This window comes from Elephas maximus, chromosome 18 (genome assembly GCF_024166365.1).
Source record: "Elephas maximus indicus isolate mEleMax1 chromosome 18, mEleMax1 primary haplotype, whole genome shotgun sequence".
In the NCBI taxonomy this organism is placed as follows: domain Eukaryota; kingdom Metazoa; phylum Chordata; class Mammalia; order Proboscidea; family Elephantidae; genus Elephas; species Elephas maximus.
In genome coordinates this window covers 10412288-10430862 of record NC_064836.1, presented here as the reverse complement: position 1 = coordinate 10430862, position 18575 = coordinate 10412288, and the positions used below count along the sequence as shown (strand labels likewise).

Sequence of the window (18575 nt, the reverse complement as noted above, 5' to 3'; positions counted from 1 at the left end):
GAGACTCTGAAACTTGCTCTTCAATGTCGAGTAGCTGAAGTGAAAAGAAGAAATGATGAAGGTAAAGAGCTGAACAGGGGATTTCAAAGGGCGGCTCGAGAAGACAAAGTAAAATATTATAATAACACGTGCAAAGACCTGGAGACAGAAAACCAAAAGGGAAAAACACACTCTGCATGTCTCAAGCTGAAAGAACTGAAGAAAAAATTCAAGCCTTGAGTTGCAATATTGAAGGACTCTACGGGGAAAATATTAAATGATGCAGGAAGGATCAAAAGAAGATGGAAGAAATACACAGTCACTGTACCAAAAAGAACTGGTCAACATTCAACCATTTAAGGAGGTAGCATATGATCAAGAACCTATGGTACTGGAGGAAGAAGTCCAAGCTGCACTAAAGACATTGGCAAAAAACAAGGCTCCAGGAATTCATGGAATACCAGTTGAGATGTTTAAGCAAATGGATGCAGTGCTGGAAGTGCTCACTCAACTATGCCAAGAAATCCGGAAGACAGCTACCTGGCCAACTAACTGGAACAGATTCATATTTATGCCCATTCCCAAGGTTATCCAACCGAATGTGGCAATTATCAAACAATATCATTAATATCACACACGAGTAAAACTGCTGAAGATCATTTAAAAGCGGCTGCAGCAGTGTATCAACAGGGAACTACCAGAAGTTCGAGCCAGATTCAGAAGAGGATGTGGAACCAGGGTTACCATTGCTGATGTCAGACAGATCATGGCCGAAAGCAGAAAATACCAGAAAGATGTTTACCTCTGTAGTCAATAAGTTGACTATGCTAAGGCATTCGACTGTGTGGATTGTAACAAATTACGGATAAAATTGTGAAGAATGGGAATTCCAGAACACTTAATTGTGCTCATGAGGCACCTGTACATGGATTAAGAGGCAGTTGTTCGAACAGAACAAGGGGATACTGCATGGTTTAAAGTCAGGAAAGATGTGCAACAGGATTGTATCCTTTCATCATACTTATTCAATCTGTATGCTGAACAAATAATCTGAGAAGCTGGACTATATGAAGAAGAATGGGGCATCAGGATTGGAGGAAGACTCATTAATGACCTGCATTATGCAGATGCTACAACCTTACTTGCTGAAAGTAGAGAGGACCTGAAGCACTTACTGATGAAGATTTACAGCCTTCGGTATGGATTACACCTGAACATAAAGAAAACAAACATCCTCACAACTGGACTAATAAGCTACATCATGATAAACAGAGAAGAGATTGAAGTTGTCAAGGATTTCATTTTACTTGGATCCACAATCAACACTCATGGAAGCAGCAGTCAAGAAATCAAAGGACACATCGCATTGGACAAATCTGCTGCAAAAGGCCTCTTTAAAGTGCTGAAGAGCAAAGATGTCACCTTGAAGACTAAGGTGCGCCTGACCCAAGTCACGGCATTTTCAATCCCCTCATGTGCATGCAAAAGCTGGACAATGAATAAGGGAGATCTAAGAAGAACTGATGTCTTTGGATTGTGGTGTTGATGAAGAATGTTGAATATACCATGGACTGCCATGATAACGAACAGATCTGTCTTGCAAGAGGCACAGCCCGTAAGCAGGTTAAACACTATTGAAAATGATCTATACACATATTAAAAAAAAAATTTTTTTGAAATAACTTTTAGACTTAGCGAAAAGCTGAACGGTAGAGTTTATTGTTATTCTTCGCCCATGCTTCCCTGATGTTAACAACTTGTATGACCTGTGGTTCAATTGTCAAAAAGAAGAAATTAACTTTGGTACAATAATATTTGCAGGACCGGGCAGTGTTTCACTCTGTAGTACATAGGGTCACTGAGTTGGAACTGATTTGATGCCACCTATTATTTTTTTAAGAACAATAATACTGTTAACTAAACTACAGACTTGATTAGAATTTCACCAGTTTTTTCCTTACTGTCTTCTTTGTTTCAGAATCCAATCCAGGATTCAACATTGCATTTTGTTGTCGTCTCCTTAGTTTTTTCTAACGTGTAACAGTTCCTTATATTTTCCTTGTCTTTCATGATCATGACATATTTGATGAGTTCTGATCAGTTCTTTTGTAGAATGTGTTTGAACATGGGTCTGACCAAAGTTTTCTCCCGATTAGATTGAGGTTATTTTTGGCAAGAATATCAGAGAAGTGATGCTGTGTCCTTCTAGAGAGTAATTCTGTTGATAAATTTTAATACTGATGATGTTAACTTTGATCACTTGATAAGTGGGGTCTGCTGGATTTTTCCACTGTAAAGGTGCTGTTTTTCCCTGGGTAACTGATAAAAATCTTGGGAAAGAGACTTTGAGACTGTAGTAATATTCTGTTTCTTCCCACGTTCCTCCATTGATTTCAGCATCCATTTGTGGACCCTGCCTGCAATAGTTATTACGGTACTGGTTGCCTGACGGTGACTTTGTAGTTCCTTTATTCCCTCTACATTTATTAATTAGATTCTTCTGAAGGAAGAACTAGCTCTTCATTTATTTACATATTTATTTTATACCCCGTATGGACTTATGAATATTTATTTTACTCAACGGGTTTCCATACAATATTATTTTGTTGCTCAAATTGTTCCAGCTTTGGCCGTGGGAACTCTTTCCAGTTGGCTCCTCTGTAACTTCGGACACACCCCCAATCCTTTTCAAGTATGCTCTTATTTTCTGGTATCACAAGATGTTCTAGGCTCACCTTGTAGTTTCCCTACTCAAGACCTGGAATCAACTTCTCCAAGGAGCCCTGGTTCTTTTTTTTAGAGAACGGTATTTAGAAACCAAGACTTGGGCACTGGGTTGCTCACTGCTTCTGGGGTATTACTGTTCCTCGGCCCTCTCAGCAAATACACATATGTATAATGAGTCGGAATCGACTCGATGGCAGTGGGTTTAGTTTTTTTTTTTTATAATAACCTATTCTTACACACTATCATACAGATACCTCCATTGCTAACCCAACACCTCAAGATTCATTCTACTCTCCCGCCTTCCTTATATGTAACTTCTTTCTCTGACATTGATAAACCTGGCTCTTTATAATAAATTTTATTAGTTGTTCAATCTTAGAATAGATATAAGATAATTATAGAACTATTAACCCATATCCTTTTGAGAATAAATTTATTAACTAGAGTACAATTTTTGTGTATAGTTATTTTTTACTTTAGCCTTAAGGTATGTAGTCAAAGTACTATTTTCCCAAGTTAGTAAGGTTAGTATTTTTCCTTCCCCATCACCTCAGTACGGTTTTGTTATTCATTTGTAATATAGTTTGGTTCATTTGTTACTACCGTTATTCCATTTTGGGTTCCCTCCACTTTGTCTGATGTTCATTATTTACTTATTTTGGGGGGGGTATGTGAAACATTACTACAATTCTCAGAGTCAAAGCTATACAAAAAGGCATACATTAAGAAATGTCACTTCTCTTATCCTATTAACTTATTTCCATTAACCTCTTCTTTCCAACCCTTCCCCATGCACTCCAACATAGGTAACTAGTTTCTCTAGTTTTTGGTTTATCCTACCTGTATTTCTTTTGCACAAATGCATATATACACGTGTATTTTCTTAAATTCCCTTCTTTTTTTTTTAAATTGTGCTTTAAGGCAAAGTTTACAATTCAAGTCAGTTTCTCATACAAAAACTTATACACATGTTATGTGACCCTAGTTGCTCTCCCTACAATGTGACAACAGCACACTCCTTCTCTCCGCCCTGTATTTCCCGTGTCCATTCAACTAGCTCCTGTCCCCCTCTGCCTTCTCATCTAGCCTCCAGACAGGGGCTGCCCACATAATCTCATGTGTCTACTTGAGCTAAGAAGCACACCCCTCACCAGTATAATTTTATGTCTTATAGTCCAGTCTAATCTTTGTCTGAAGAGTTGGCTTTGGGAATGGCTTTAGCTTTGGGCTGAGAGAGTCCGGGTGCCGTTACCTCTGGGGTCCCTCCAGTTTCAGACAGACCATAAGTCTGGTCTTTTCACTAGAATTTGAGTTCTTCATCCCTTTTCTCCTGCTCCATCAGGGATTCTCTGTTGTGTCCTCTGTCAGGGCAGTTATTGGTGGTGGTAGCCAGGCACCATCTAGTTCCTCCATTCTCAGCCTGATGGAGTCTCTGGTTTATGTGGCCCTTTATATTTCTCTCGGGCTCATATTTTCCCTGTGTCTTTGGTGTTCTTTATTTTCCTTTGCTCCATGTGGTTTGGGACCAATTGATGCATCTTAGATGGCTACTTGCCAGCTTTCAAGACCCCAGATCCCCTTCTTTTTTACATGAAGAGTTGTATATTATACTCTTTTGCATTTTGCTTTTTTCAGTTAACATTATAACCTGGAAATCATTCCAAATCACTGCACTCATTCTTTTTTTTACAGCTGCATAATATACCATTGTGTGGGAGAACCATGATTTATTCAACTACTCTCTTATGTACAGGCAGTTTGGCTATTTCTGATATTTTGCTTTTATAAACAACGTTACAATGAATAACTGCACACATGTATTTTCACATTGTGTATTTTCAGGCAGATTCCCAGAGATGAGACTGCCGAGTCAAAGGTAAATGTGTATGTTGTACTGTTAGGTGTGGCCCAATATTCCTCCACAGTACTGTACCAATATGTATTCTTACCAGTACTGTCTAAGAGTGTCTGTTTCTCCACAGCCTCAGCAACGGGATGTGTTACGCTTTTAAATTTCTGCCAGTTTTATAGGTAAGAAATGGTAGCTCAATGTTGTTTCAATCTGTAGTTCTCTAATCTGGTGGCACAGTGGTTAAAAGCTTGTCTGTTAACCAGAAGGTTGGTAGTTTGAATCCAAAAGCCGTTCCTTGGAAACAACTTGACGGCAACGGATTTGATTTTTTTGGTTTAATCACAAGTGAGTGGAAACATTTTTTGTATACTTCAGGGTGTTATGTTTTTTTCTGAGGAGTGGGTGAACTGTTCATGTCTTTCCCCTACTTTTCTGTTGGGGTTTTGGTCCTTTATTCCTCAATTTTTTAAAGTTCTTTATATATTAAGGATATGACCCTTGTGTGTGGCATATGTTGTGAAAAATTTCTCCCAGTTTGTCAGCTATCTTTTGACTTTTTATATGGTGATTTTGCTAAGCAAAAATTATGTAGTCAAATTTATCAACGTTTTCTTTTATTGCCTCTGGATTTTGAATCAGTTAAAAACCTTTCCATATATCAATATTACAGAGAAATTCACTCATTTCTTCTAATACTTGTGCAGTTTAATTTTTCACATTTTGATTCCTAATCCATTTGGAGCTCATTTTTTGTATATGGTGTGAGGTATGGATCCAATTTTACTTTTTCCCAAAAGGCTACCAGTTGCCTCAACACCACTTATTAAAAAGTCCATCTTTTACCCCAGTCATTTGAGATGCCACCTTTATCATATATTAATTTCTCTAAGTACTTGTGTCTATTTTTAGACTCTCTACTGTGTCTATTCATGTGCCAGTACCACAATGTTTAATTATAGAGGATTTATATAATGTTTTAACATCTGGTGAGATTAGTGTCCTGTCATAGTTTTCCTTTTTAAGTGCTTTTGGGACTATTCTTTCATGCTTGTTTTTCCCCATATGAACTCTGGAATCAATCTGTCTAACTCACTTATAATGTTCAGTTGTCCTATTCAAGAATAGGGTATGACTTTACATTTCTTCAAGTCTACTTTTAGGTTTTTCAGGAATAGTTAATATTTTTCATTGAATAGGTTTTTAAAAATACGGTATTTTAATTTTTGCTTTAGAGTAAATGTTGACCCTTTGGTCTCATTTAGATGATTTTTTAAAGGGGCACAGTACTCATGGGTGATACTGTTTATTTTATGAGCCAATCTGTTATTTAGCTGAAAGGTGACCTCTGGGAGTAGTTTCAGTTCAAAGATTAAAGGGTATCTCAGGGTGATGGTCTTGGGGGTTCCTCTAGTCTCAACCAGTCCAGTAAGCCCAGACTTTTTAAGAATGTGAGTTTTGTTCTACAGTTTTCTCCTATTCTATCAAGGTCTAACTATTGTGTTCCTGATACGAACAGCCAGTAGTGGTAGCTGAACATCATGTAGTTCTTCTGGTCTCAGGGTAGATGAGGGAGGCCGTGGTTCCTGTAGGTGTTGGTCCTACACACTAGTTTCTGAGTCTTTGGTTTTCTTCTTTCTCTTTTGCTCCTGACAAGTACAGACCAATAGCTGTATCTTATACGGCCACTCACAAGCTTTTAAGACCCCAGACGCTACTCACCAAACTAGATATAGAACATATGCTTTATGAACTAATTATGCCAACTGACCGAGTTGTCCCACGTGACTACGGTCCTAAGCCTTCAAACTCAGTAAACCAATCTCACGAGGTGTTTGGTTATGTCTAGGTATCCACAACTGTGTCCCCTGTGTGCTTTTATTTATATATATACACACACACACACACATGCCTACAGACACACCTATACATGCACATGTATATACACACATGTATCTACGTATACACATACATGTATACATACCTGTGTAACCACACATATATTTTTGGTTGTTGTTACAAAATTCTATGTTATAGCATTTACCAAAAATATCCCTTATTCTTTTGTACTTCTTTATTTTTGGCTGCTGTTGTTTTAAAATGATATATAACACTGTATTTGCCGTTTCTCCTTTTTTCTGGTGTACATCTTAGCAATATCAGTTACATTTGTTAAACTGTAGTAACTATTACCCTTAGCTGATGCCAATTTTCCCATAACCATAGACAAAAATTCACTATTTCTGAAAAATTGATTCCTTCTCTCCCTCCCCCTCCTGTTTCTGATAACCACTAATAATCACTGCTCTCTATTTTCCTATTCTTGTCACTTCATATAGGTAAGTTTATAAAGTATTTTTCCCTTTGTGATTATTTTGCTCAAATAAGTTTTTTGCTCACTTATGGTGATTTCGAGGTTCATCCATGTTGTAGCATATATCAGAACTTCATTTCTCTTTAAAGTTAAGTAACATTCCATTGTATGTATGTACCACTTCTTGTTTATTTAACTGTTGATGGGCACTTGTGCTGTTTCCACCTTGTAGCTATTGCGAATAGTGCTGTAGTGAACATAGGTGTACATACGCCTGTTCGCGTCGCTATTTTTAGGTCTCTAGGGCACTTTAGGGCATATACCAGAGCCCTGGTGGCACAGTGGTTAAGAGTTAAGGCTGCTAACCAAAAGGTCAGCAGTTCGAATCGACCAGCTGCTCCTCGGAAAACGTATGGAGCAGTTCTGCTCTGTCCCATGGGGTCGCTATGAGTCGGAATCGACTTGATGGCAACAAGTAGGGCATATACCTAGGAGTGGCAACTGCTGAGTCATATGGCAGATCTAGTTTTAGTTTTCTGAGGAATTGCCATATTATTTTCCACAATAATTGTACCCTTTTACATTTCCACCATCAACAGATGAGAGTTCTGATCTCCCCACATCCTCCCCAACATTTGCTATTTTCTGTTTTTTTTTTTTGACCACTGCCATTCTAGTAGGGGTGAAGTGATATTTCATTGTAGTTTTAATTTGCATCTCTAATAATGATGAGCATTATTATTTTTTGTTTTGTTGGCCAGTTAAATATCTTCTTTGGTGAAGTCTATTCATGTCTTTTGCCCATTTTTTGACTGGATTATTTGTCTTTTGTCTTTAAGTTGTAGAAGTTTTATGTATATTTTGGGTATTAGATCTTTGCTGGATATATGATTCCCAAAGACTTTTTCTCAGTCTGTAGGTTGTCTTTTCACTTTTTGATAAAGTCTTTGATGAATACAAGTTTTTAACTTTTATAAAGTCCCAGTTGTCTACTTCATCTTCTGCTGCTCGTGCATTTGTTGTTGTACTTGACAATCTATCATTAAAAAATATTAGGTCTCACAGCTTCTTTCATATATTTTTTTCCAGGTTCTTCATGGTTTCAGATTTTACATTTAGGCCTTTGATCCATTTTGCATTAGTTTTTGTGTATGGCGTGAGGTATGGCTCCTGCTTCAGTTTTCTCCATGTGAAAATCCAATTTTCCCAGCACCATTTGTTGAAAAGACTGTTCCTACCCCTTGGACAGGCTTAGCACCCATGTTGAAAATCAGTTCTCCACAAATGTATAGATCTACTTCTGGGTTCTCAATTCTGTTCCACTGGTGTATGTATCTGTTGTTAAACCAGTACGAGGCTGTTTTGATTACTGTAGCTGTATAGTTAGTTTTGATATCAGGAAGTGTAGGACCTTCGACTTTGTTCTTCAAAATTGTTTTGGCTATTTGGAGTCTCTTGCCTTTCCATATAAAGTAGAGGATTAAGTTTTCCATTTATGTAATATATGCTGTTGGAATTTTGACTGGGATTGCACTGACCCGTAGATCACTTTCAGCAGTATTGACATTTTTACAACATTAAGTATTGTAATCCAGAAGCATGGGATACCTTTCCATTTAAATAGGTCTGTCATAGTCTCCTACAGCAGTGTTTTATACTTTTCATTGCAAAAGTCCTTTACATCCCTAGTTAGGTTTATTCCTAAGTATTTTAGTCTTTTAGATGATATTATCTTGTGTACTTCTTAATGACATTATTTACCTTGGTCAAGTTGTGCACACTTCGCCCACATTCAGTGTTACCTTTCCCATCACCGAAAATAACAAGTGTCTACTATCTGGAGAGTGGTTCTGCCTCCCATTCCTGGTAACCATCGATGAACAGTGGTTTCTGTATGTGTACCTACTCTTGTCTTTTTATAAAAGTGAGATCATACACTATTCGTCCTTTTGTGATTGACTTATTTCACTCAGCATAATATCCTCCAGATTCATCCACGTTATTACCTATTTTGAGAACTCATCATTATTCTTTATGGCTGCATAGCATTCTACGCGTACCACATTTTGTTTATTCTTTCATCTGCTGACAGGCATTTAGGTTGTTTCCATCTTTTTGATATTGCGGATAGTGCTGCAGTGGACACAGGTGTGTATATGTCTGTTTATGCCTTTAGTATTAGAGCTCTAGGGTATGTATCTAGAAGTGGGATTGCTGAATGATAAAGTAGTTCTATTTCTAGATTTTTGAGAATGTGCCTTACTGTTTTCCATAGCGGTTGTACTGTTTTACAATTCTACCAGAGTTCCAATCTCCCCACCCCCTCGCCAGCATTTGTTGTTTTCTGTTTTTTTTTTTTTAAATTGGTGCCATTTTAGCAGGAGTAAGATGGTATCTCATTGCAGTTTTGATTGGGTTGATTTTTCAATTGGGTTGTCTTTTTTGTTGTTGAGTTGCTGAAGTTTTCTATATATTTTAGAGATTAGGCCCTTATTGGATATGTTGTTCCCAAAGATTTTTTCCCAGTCTACAGGTTTTTTTTTTTTTTTTAACTCTTTTGATAAAAAGTCTTTTTATAAGCAGTGTAAACAGGTTTTTGCTCATTTCCTGTTAACTTTATTCCTGAGTACTTAATCCTTTTTATTGTTATTGTAACTGTTTTTTTTCCTATTATGTCCTCTAACTTTTCATTGTTTACGAAGCCTGTTTTTTATATTTTAATTTCATGTCCTGCTACTTTATTGACTTCTTAGGTTCTTAACCCCCTTTTTAAAAATGTTTATTGTGAACGTTTACAAATGAAGTCAGTCTCTCATACAAACATTTATACACACCTTGCTATATACTCCTAATTGTTCTCCCCCTCATGAGACAGCACACTCCTTCCCTCCACTCTCTCTTTTAGTGTCCATTCTGCCAGCTTCTAATCCCCTCTACCCTCTCATCTCCCCTCCAGATAGGAGATGCCAACATAGTCTCAAGTGTCTACTTGATCCAAGAAGCTCATTCTTCACCAGTGTCTTTTTCTATCCCATTGTCCAGTCTAATCCCTGTTTGAAGAGTTGGCTTTGGGAATGGTTCCTGTCCTGGACCAACAGAAGGTCTGGGGGCTATGACCACCGGGGTGCTTCTAGTCTCAGTCAGATCATTAAGTCTGGTCTTTTTACGAGAATTTGGGGTCTGCATCCCACTGCTCTCCTGCTCCCTCAGGGGTTCTCTGTTATGTTCCCTGTCAGGGCTATCATCGTTGTCACTGGGCACCATACCATCTAGTTCTTCTGGTCTCAGGCTGATGTAGTCTCTGGTTTATGTGGCCCTTTCTGTCTCTTGGGCTCATAATTACCTTGTGTCCTTGGTGTTCTTCATTCTCCTTTGGTCCAGGTGGGTTGAGACCAATTGATGCATCTTAGATTGCCGCTTGCTAGCGAGATTCTTAACCCATTCTTATTACTCCCCCAGTTTAAGCTGTAATTTTTGATACATTCCTATGGCACCTAAGAAAACAAACAAAACACCCCAAACCTGTTGCCATCAAGTCGATTCTGACTCATAAGGACCCTACAAGACAGAGTAGAACTGCCCCGTAGAGTTTCCAAGGCTGTAATCTTTACAGAAGCAGACTGCCACATCTTTTTCCCACTGAGTGGCCGGCAGGTTTGAACCACTGGCCTTTTGGTTAGTAGCCATGCACTTAACCACTCAGCCACCAGGGCTCTTGACTAAGAAAAGAAGGGTAATTTTTATAAGACCACTGCAAAAGAAGCCACATTCTTTTAAAAAACATTTATTAAATGATTAAATCACAGACAAACACCTGAAATCTGCATAACTGTCCCCAATATACTGAAATCCACTCTAATTCCTAGCATTAGTTTAGTTAGTTCAAACATTTTACATTTCTAACACTGGTAAGTTTGTAAAACTCATTTTAAGGACAGACGAAATAATAGATATCAACAACCCAAGGGCTGGAAGTCAACTTTCAGAGCTGATTCTAAAACAAAGATGAGTCATATATAATTTAGGAAGATTCTCTTTGATAAGAATGTTCAAGTTTAATGGGAAAAAGTACTCTAAAACACGTGTGTGAAATTTATTTAAAGAAGGAAGAAGGAGAACGTGCACTTGCAAGGGCACCCACACACTTTTCTTTGACCTCAGATACTTAGTGTGATAATGGATGCCATCCATCCTCCTGGCTCCAAGTCTGCCTAGAATGTCACTGTCTACACAGGCTCGTCCTTCCTGGACATAGCCAAACAATTTTGGTGTGCCTTACGTGACTTCTCCTCAGGGATCTATATTACCTGGGCCACACAATATTTTAAGGCCACTATGGTGTGGATTTAATGTTCTTTGCAAGGGCACAATTTTCGGATCACCACTTCAAAATGAGGTCAAGATGAATAAAATCTTCAGTCATTCAGTGTGAAAAAGATACTGAGGAATGAGACTTTTTGACAAGAGTCTGAAACAAGCTGAACTATAACGCTTAAATGAATCTAAAGAATTATCCTTCCAGTGAAAATACTGACATTCTTACAGGTAGGGTAATACTCAGGCTCACAAAAGGTAAAAGGGATCACGCATTTTCCATTATTCCACACTGGCACCAATCAGAAGACTCATCAGAGCATGAAGATCAAGTAAATTTTACACATTGGTCCTGCCAGAGTTTGGAAGTCCTTTCTCATCATCCTGAGAAATTCAAGTCTACTCTTTTCAGGGAAAAGGTTAGTGTGAACACATTTTTTTCTGTCTATTCTAGAAGAAGGTAGCACTCTGGTGATGGTCACAATAGCTGGGAATTCTTCACTTTAATACAACCAATAAATTAATCTTATCTAGTAATCTATCGAAGATCACACTCTAATTTCTACTAACCCCCTTGGTTCACACATCACTGAGACTCTAAGGGATGGTGAGAACAAGAGATTACCGGAAGATTAAGAACCGTGTGGAGCCCAGCGCATCTGTACCTACAACAAGCATCCTAAAATGGATTTTCTCTTCAAGTTTACTTCCTCCACATAGGAAAGAAGAAGCTGAAAAGTATGAGTAACTCAAATTCCTTCTCAAAAGCCTGTGGGAAAGAAAATCTTCTAAGAATATCGTCGTCAAGTAAAAACAAATTTTAAAATAGAATGGGTGGAAAGAATAGATTTTCTTCTCTACAGGCTTCCAGAGCTTCAAAAACAGAGATCAAATAATCAAATCTGGTTCAGGAACACAAAAATTTCACAAAGAACTAATCTGCATCAAGTTATAGGGAGAGGGAAAATTTCAATTACTATTTTATTTAACCCAATTTATTCTGTTTAGACCACATACCCTTTAGAAATACAAGGATATTAGTAATCATAGAAGAGTTTCACATCCATAAAACTTTGGTTTACTTAAAACTGTATGAAGAATTGTTTCTTAGGAGTGACAGTGATGATATGGCATATGGTGAACTCTATGCTATATGCACAGAAGGAACCCCCCCAAAAAATCCTAAAGTTCTTTGACTTATTTTTAAACGTCATCAACACAACTGCTCCTATTCATTCACTGCTGACTCCTGCTAAATAGTAAAAACCCTATTTATAGATATATCGTCACTTAACAGACATATATAATATTTTTTGAAGGAATACAACCAAGTATATCTGTAAAAAAGCACTTTTGTATATCCTAGTGTGTATGTGTTGAGGGCTTTCCAGTCTTACTGATGGGTGTCTTTAATGTAATTTCTCTAGAAAACATAACTTACTTTGGGATGATTAAGTAGGGAAAATACAAGAGACACAGCCTATATATATAGTTGTTTTATTTTGTCTTGTTTGGAAAAGACCAATCCAGGTTAAACTGTGATTCAATCCATAGAGTTAAGCCAAAGGAGAACACTCCCAAGTGTATGAAGTTTGTTTTCTAAAGCCGTTTTTATCGGGAAATTTGATTTCTCTAGTTCCTTTTCCTAAGGTGAAATCAGGATAGACCCATTCTGTTAATCTGGATTTTCCCGCTGACTCTAGATACCTTTTAGTCCAATCCAAAATGATCAATGGTATCCTGATTTCCTTTCTAAAAAATCCTTTGCCCTCACTCCTCTTTAATGCATTCTCTAGTCTTTTAGACTTTTGGTCCACTCTCATATCCTTGCTCCCTTTTCTCTTTCAGCCCACTTGGCAAAAACATCTATCTAAAACTTGGCTTAGCTGGGAAAATCCAAAAAGAGAGCATGGAGAATAAAGGACAAGTTAAGAAATACACACTACTGATCTTAAGGGTGCACTAGAGACTACGAGCAATGCTTTTACAGTCAGGGCTTAGGAGGCTACTAGCAGGAAGAACTGTGAACAGGGATTGTTTGGGAAAGGAGGCAGCTCCAAGCAGAGCTCTGGAGAGGTCCAGAGGTCCTTTTCTCATGGGGGTTGGTAAGCATCACAAAACCACAGCTGAAAGGAAAAAGAAAACTCCACCACTGGCCTTTTTCCGAGCGTGGCCGCCTTCAGCTCGGCTCAGTGCCCGCCACATGCCCAGGAGTGCGTCTGGATCCTTGAGGGGTTCCCTTCGCAGGTGGACAGTGTTTATGCTATACTGCAAGAGAGCCAGAAAAGTGCCCATGAGAACCAGAAATCAAACTTCCAGCCAGCAGGATCATCGGTCTAGGCATCTAAGATGGAGGAATCAACACAGGTATCTGAGTAGCATCCGAATGCCAGAAAAAGTGAGAGAGAAACTTCCCCCCACCCCAGGTCAATATAATGGTGGTGGAAAGAAAGAAAAAAAATGTATTTTCTGTGACATATCTGCTGACAGCAAGACAGAAAAGACTAAGTCAAGGCCAAATGATGGGGAAAGATGCCTTTAGTTCTAATAGATAGAAAGAAATAAGGAAGAGAAGAAAAAGGCCCAGAGTCTAAATCTAGGTATAAAAAGTCTGTGCTACGCTGGCCTGAAGAATTAGATCATTCCACCACTCAGGTGCTTGTAGCGGAAAGTAGAGACAGAAGAGGAAAAAAAGAAGGAAAAAAGACTTCATTCTAAGATATAAAAAATTAAACCATAAATACATTAAAAATAAAGAACTGATATTTGCAGGAGCCATGATCTTACCACAAGTTAGATGAAAAAGAGTGGATGAAGCTGAGTGTTCTTCAGTACTCTATTTACAAAATGTTTGCTATGACCCTGCCTCTTAAATAAAATGCAATTAGAAGAAAGCTTTAACAGATTGAGAAGTTTTTTATTTTTAAGGTGTAACTAAATTCCTGCAAACCCTGCTGATCAAATTCAAAATCTGAATTCTAAGAAAGCTGAAAGGCTACCAATTATCTGCTGGAAGACTGTAGAGCACAGGAGTGTCCAAACTGTCAAACACTGTGCTTCGCAACTCTGGATGGGAGTGCTGTATGAAGAAGGTTGCCAGCACCTTTCCTTCTCTAATCAATCCTGATTAATTAATTCAATTAATTAATTCAATGGGCTTCAACTACTCAGAAAGGTTTGCTGGATTTTTCCCAGATTTCAAGACAGTAGGGAAACACAGTAAATCTTTCCAAGACACCACCAGACTGATGAAGCAATCTCTCTTGATTCTCTCACATACTCACTTTCTTAAGAGATATGCCATCCTGGAAAAACATGACAAATAATTATAGGGAAGTTACTTCTCTGAAAATGTCAGCCAGCAGACTTAAATGACCAAGATGTACTTTGGGCTCCAGCAACTTCCATTGTCTAAGATAACTGGTTTTTAAAATCTCCTCTAGGGCAGAATCTGATCAACCTTTTGTGTTTATCCATTTAACAGGGAGCTGACAACTGACCTGTGCCCTTTCCCTACAAATTAGAGATTCTTCCACTTAATCTTCAAGACTAGGGGTCATTACCTGGCAGCCAAGGAAGACAGCACACATCTTTGTCAAAGGGAGCAGACTGGTTACTCTTAAAGACCTGGTGGGATCAGTCTCCCATGTAAGGTGATAATAAATGGCTCTCAAGACAGCGTGGTTATTTTAGAGAACAGAGGGACTAGAAACAACCAGATCTGGTTGTCACCCGACCCTGGGTTCTATGGAACCAAAAGAAGAATAAAAAGATTACAAGAATACATATAATAATAGACACTAATCTCAGGCTTCTCATTAACATAAAATTTTAAGAAACAGTGCTTCCTAGGACCAGAAAGCAAGGTTCCTTCTACTAGGATAAAGCTAAAATTACCCTGCAAAGCACCTCCAAAAGAGCACTAAACGATTTGTTCATTCATTTTTGAGTCCTCACCATGGTCTCTTCTAATACAGGATCAATGTCCTGTCAGTTTCATCTGGCCAGATACTTGGCCAAATCCTGGCTGGGAGCCAGGTGCTATATTTTCATTTAAAGCAGAGTAATGGCTGGTGGAAAAGAAAATACTACACCACACTGAGAAAACACCTAATTCAGACAAAATGTAAGATAGGACATACTCTGGACTCAATGGCAAAAGATAACTTATTAAAGGTCATAAGAGGTAGAAAGAAGAGGATATTATACCTGAAGAATTGGTCACCACCCTGTGCCTAAAAATAAGTAGAGAAGGGAGTGAATTTCTATAATTTTTTTAATAAGGAAAATGAGCCAGACCATTTCAAAGACATGAATAGCCTCCAAAGGGTCCAAAGCACTGAACTGCAGGGACTTGATCTAGTCCTGGACATCACATTCAAAACCTGTGAATTATATGCCTCATTGCTAGACCACCAATATCAGTCACCATATCAAAGCCTTTCCATACATCTCACAACATGTGTGACAGCATATTAACAGCAGGTTATGGGGGCAGGGGATCAATCTATTCCCATTAGTAGCCTAGATCAAATCAAAACTCTGTACTTTTGAAGTTTAATTTTTGGTTTTAAGCCACAAAAAGATGAAAAAAGTGAGAGACCAGAACTTCAAAAAGATCTCAAGAAGTTGGTAATTGACTTTGCCCAGCTGAGACTACAGCATTTGACTAAGTTGAAGGAATCAGAGGCTGAACTGGAGTTGCTGGACAGCTTAAACTTGAGCCATGGTGCACCTTTCACATGAAGGTGTCAGACATACATTCAGGGCACCAGGAACCTTACAGATCATTCCAGGAACGTTCAGTTAGGACCAATTTATATCAAGCCCTCAGCTTTATTCAAACAGTAACTTGAATGTGATTAGGCTCCTTTGCTTTGTCATTTTTCCTCCTTCATATCAAAGGAAGGCACAGATGTTAATATGAACAAAGGAATTTTACCTACGAGGCTATAAAAACTCCTTCAGATCAGTCTATGCATGGCTCTCAGACAACTTTCTCCCACCCAATAGTTCCTCCTCCAGTAGGGCTTGACATTTTATAGAACAATGACTCTTACAATTCAAAATGGTCCTTAGCCTGTTAGATTCCAAATCTCAATGTATTTCAAATAGAGAAAAATTCATTTCCAACATCTCTCTTATCTTGTGAGGGAATACAAGATTAAATTAAAGGGAGAACTGTCTTAAATTCTTTTCCAAAGAATCATAAATTCAGTAGGAAAGCCAACCCAAGGTTTTGAGTTTGACTGGTCTGCCCATGGACCGCTCCCCATATCTCAGGAGAGGTTTTTAAGAGATGGTGGAAACATTATGTCCAGCTGAGGGATTCTGAGGGTTTGGAGTTCCAGTGAAGCCCTGACAGATCAGGTACATTCCTTACATAAACATCGAGAAGACTCTCTCTCTTCTTAAGTTCCAGGATCAAATTTTCTTTGTAAAGTGGCCATAGTGGGCCTGGTGAAAGGCGCACTTAGCAGAAAATTGACAGAAAATCTGAAAGCAATAGTTTATTTTCTTCTCCATCACTTTAAAGCATATGATAGGAGGATGGGGACAGAGAAGCAAAGACAAAGGATAATCAAAGGCCCGCTCAACAGCAAACTGATAGAAAATCTGAAACCAATACTTTATTTTATTCTTTTTCATCACTTTAAGACATATAATAGGAGAATGGGGACAGAGAAACAAAGGCTGAACAGTTTCTCCAAATAAGCATGCACACAGAGGTATTTAATAAATGCAAATTATCTTAAAAATAAACGGACAGCAGGGTCAGGAAGGTGAAGCAGTTGCATATGCATTTAATTTAATTTCTGGGAAAACACCAAGAGGATAAACACCAGCTAGGTTTATAACTCGGAGGCAGAAACTTGTTTGAGGTTATCTACTAGGCGGATAGCCGCCTTCTCAAGACCCTACGCTCTTGCCACTTCTACTGCAAGCTCCCCCTACTCTCATCCTCGTACAACCGAAGTGAAGGGAATGCAAAAGACCCCGGTGCTAAATTCAAAAATATTTCCAGAACCGCGCGACTTCCTCCAACAGCATCAAGTCCAGCTCCACCTCGGTCCTCTGCAGATCCCAGGCTCCATCTCTTTTCAGGTCTCCACCCAAACCCTCCCCCACGAGGCTCCACCTCCCCCGACCCTCTCCTTCAGGCGCGCCTTTCCTTTTCTCCCTGGGACTTTCACAGCCACCAGAGACACCAACCCTTCGCTTCCTGCCCCACTCCCGCCTGCTGAGCCTCGGCGGCCGGACACCCACTGGCTCAGGCTCCCCATGACCCCAGGCGACCCAGAGCTGCGGTCAGCGAATTGTGCGGCCGGCCCAGGTCCGAGCCATCCTCATTCCGGTCCCGCCTCACTCACCCTCCGTCACCTCCAGCACCTTAATCTGTTCCTCCGCAGCCGCCCGCACCTCCTGCACTGGGGAGAGGATCCCGGTGAGCGTATCCACCAACGCCTCCTTCAATCCTTGTGCCACTGGACCCGGCAGTCCTGAGGCCGCACCAGCCGCCGCTGCTGCCGCCATCTTCCCTCCCTTCAGCCCGCCAGCCCCGAGGTCGGGACCCGCCACCGAATGACGGCTCCCGCGCGCGGCCAATCTGCGAAGCCGCGCCTGCGCACCAGAGTCAGACGGGAGCGGGAAGGAGGCGGGGAATGGGCCTAGGCCTCCCGAGACAGCGCCTCCTGCCGCCTGAGCGGAACCTGCACCTTTTTTCTTAAGCATCGCTTCAGGTTTATGTAGAAACCGAGTTCCTGAGAGGTTTAGGGGGCTTTCCTAAAGTCGCCTGGTAAGCTAGCAGCCTACCTGGGAAAAAGCGGTATCTGACTTTCGATTCGTGGATAGAGGAGGCGGAGTGGGGATGGATGGAGAGATGGAGAGGGCTTTAAGGAGAAGGGTCTGGATCGGATATAGGTCCTATTTTAAACCAAACATTTTTTCCCCCTAACACTTAAAAAACGTTGGTTCTTCATCTCTTAGCCTTAGGAACCCAAAGGTTAGGAAAAAAAGAAACTAAGGGCGACTGGGCCGCGGAGGCTGGCCACCTTAGAAAGGCCCGAAGCCAACTCATTGCGACCCTGTAGAACAGTAGAACTGCCCCCACAGGGTTTCCAAGGAACGCCTAGTGGATTCCAGTTGTGGATGTTCTGGTTAGCAGCTGAGCTCTCAACCACTGCACCACTAGGGCTCCTAGAAGGGCCAGTGCCTTGGTTTTCCAGCCTACATTAGCCCAACCTCAAAACTGGAAAGTGTGCTGGCCAGGAGGAAGCACCTTCGAAAGGCTATTTCCTTGAGTATTTACATGACTATTTGAGAATGAATCCTATTAGCTGAGATTGTTTTTTATTTATTTTTTAATTTTTCCCCCAGAGAAATTATGGCTGG

General features: G+C 39.7%; 1 protein-coding gene across 2 annotated transcripts in view; it reads right to left on the bottom strand.

The window, feature by feature from the left end:
* IPO9 (importin 9) overlaps window positions 1-17779 on the bottom strand; it is a 63465-nt gene extending 45686 nt beyond the window's left edge. For both annotated transcript variants that reach the window (XM_049858275.1, XM_049858274.1), the window contains exon 1: window positions 17555-17779. In XM_049858275.1, coding sequence (XP_049714232.1) covers window positions 17555-17717 — 163 coding nt within the window. In that variant the 5' untranslated portion in view covers window positions 17718-17779. The remainder of the gene's footprint in view (window positions 1-17554) is intronic.
* Window positions 17780-18575: the final 796 nt, after the last annotated feature.